This window comes from Populus euphratica, unplaced genomic scaffold (genome assembly GCF_000495115.2).
Source record: "Populus euphratica unplaced genomic scaffold, PopEup_1.0 scaffold2445.1, whole genome shotgun sequence".
Taxonomy (NCBI): Eukaryota; Viridiplantae; Streptophyta; class Magnoliopsida; order Malpighiales; family Salicaceae; genus Populus; species Populus euphratica.
Window position 1 is genome coordinate 3,933 of NW_011502299.1, and position 2,082 is coordinate 6,014.

Here is a 2,082-nt window from a genome sequence, read left to right on the forward strand (position 1 = left end):
GTTGATGATTTGAGAGGTACTGGTAAACCAATATATATGATCTTTTTCGTAGGAAACCACCAGGGTTTTTTTTATTTATTTAAGTAGTGATATATATATATATATCAGTCTACTTAAAAAAAAAAACACTTGTGACTATTGGACGGAAAAACATCTCGAGTAACCTGATCTTTAGTAGCAGCGATGATTCTTGGAAGAGAGGTCAACTTGCCCTTCCTTAAATCACAAGTTCTCTGATTAAAGCTAAAATATTTTCTTTGTTTTCGCACATTAGAGGGTTGCTGTCACCTTTTCTTTTCTCTGAATATGATTAATTTATAGGGTACAACAAGAAGTAGACATGCTACTTTTTTTTTAATCCCCCAAATTGCAAGTCGCTCTCTTGCACGGATTAATTAGGCCTCCTTGCTCCTTGTTTTTTGCACGCTCGAGGGTTGCTGCCACCTTCTCTTTTCCCTGAATATGATTAATCCTGCTTAATACGTAAGGAATCCCGCTTGTTTATAGGATACAACAAGAAGTAGACATGCTACTCTTGTTATAGTCCTCCAAATTGCAGGTCGCTCTCCTGAGTAATTTAATTTGGTCTCCTTGTAAACTCAGAATGCATGGCATGATATATACATCCTTCACTCGGTCATCGAAACATTAACAGGCACATATTCTATCAGACTTCACAAGATTTAACATGGCAGGTTTGTTTGACAATCAGGCAGCTATATATGTGGATGTAAGGCCACGATATCCAAGCGAATGGTTCTCAATGTTGGCTTCTCTCACCCCTGACCACTCTTTAGCTTGGGATGTTGGCACTGGCAATGGTCAGGCGGCTGTCGGTGTAAGTTCTCTGTCTCTCACTCTCTTGAGCTACAGCTAAATAAATTGAGAGACGAACAATCGTAGCTATCATTTTTAAGATTTTTATACTGACATCTGATCGTAGACAAGACCAGACATAGGATATTTCTTAAGATGCTCAAATTCTCTACTCTTGACAGACCTAATTAGTTTGATGATGATTTGGCGTGAATCAGCATGCACTTGTGTTTGACATTACATTGTAGTGCAAGTTTTTCTATTTAATTAGTAAGAGATGGTTTTCATTTTCAGGTCGCTGAACACTACAAGCAAGTGATAGCAACTGACATAAGTGAGGAGCAATTAAAGCATGCCATACCACATCCCCAAGTTCATTACTTGCATACCCCGTTAATGATATCTGATGATGAATTAGTTCATTTACTAGGAGGTGAGAATTCGGTTGATCTCATTACTGTGGCTTCAGCTGTGCATTGGTTTGATCTAGAAAAGTTCTATCCAATCGTCAAGCGCGTTCTTAGAAAGCCAGGAGGCATATTTGCTGTTTGGTGCTACTCCGGATTCAAGTTTAGCCCAGAAATTGATGTTCTCTTAGCGGTCCACTTTGAGAGAACCTTTCCTTTTCAAAACCCTAATTTCAAGCACGCATTAGAGTGTTACAAGACGCTTCCATTTCCTTTTGAAAGTGTAGGTGTTGGGTGTGAGGGTCAGCCGCTGGAATTGGATATGGAAAAGAAGATGTCGTTTCAAGGACTCTTGAAGTTTTTCAGGTCATTGTCAGCATTCAATACAGCCAAGGGACAAGGTGTAGATTTATTGTCTGACGAGGTTGTTCAGGAACTTGAGAGTGCATGGGGTGGGCCTGAAGTGGTTAGAACTGTTATCTATAAGACATATATGCTTGCAGGGAAAGTTAAGCTCTAATTAATTAGTGAAAATGATGAATACAGTAATGTTACTCTCTTTAGAGGTTTGAAGTTCGAGCTTCATTGTACTTCAATTCTTGTTTAACATAAAATAATAGAATAACAATGTTTGTATTAATTAGTACTTCGCATCACTGTTTTGGATTGTTCTTTACTTCAAAACTAACGAGTTTTGAATTGTTCTTACAGTTTCACTCCTTCAATATGTATCATCGATCATTCGTAGAAGATAAGAACATACATGTTTTGTTTGAGAAGCAGGCAGCAATATATTTGGATGCTAGCTAGACCAGGTCATCCAAATGAATGAATGTTGGGTTTGCATTTTTGTTCTTCA

At 38.1% G+C, this 2,082-nt stretch overlaps 1 protein-coding gene across 1 annotated transcript; it reads left to right on the forward strand.

The window, feature by feature from the left end:
- The first annotated feature begins 232 nt into the window (after nt 1–232).
- LOC105119049 (putative methyltransferase DDB_G0268948) lies at nt 233–1,825 on the forward strand. Its single transcript, XM_011017146.1, has 2 exons — nt 233–838; nt 1,111–1,825. The coding sequence occupies exons 1-2, from the start codon at nt 689–691 to the stop codon at nt 1,741–1,743; spliced, it is 783 nt and encodes a 260-aa protein (XP_011015448.1). The 5' UTR covers nt 233–688; the 3' UTR covers nt 1,744–1,825.
- Nucleotides 1,826–2,082: the final 257 nt, after the last annotated feature.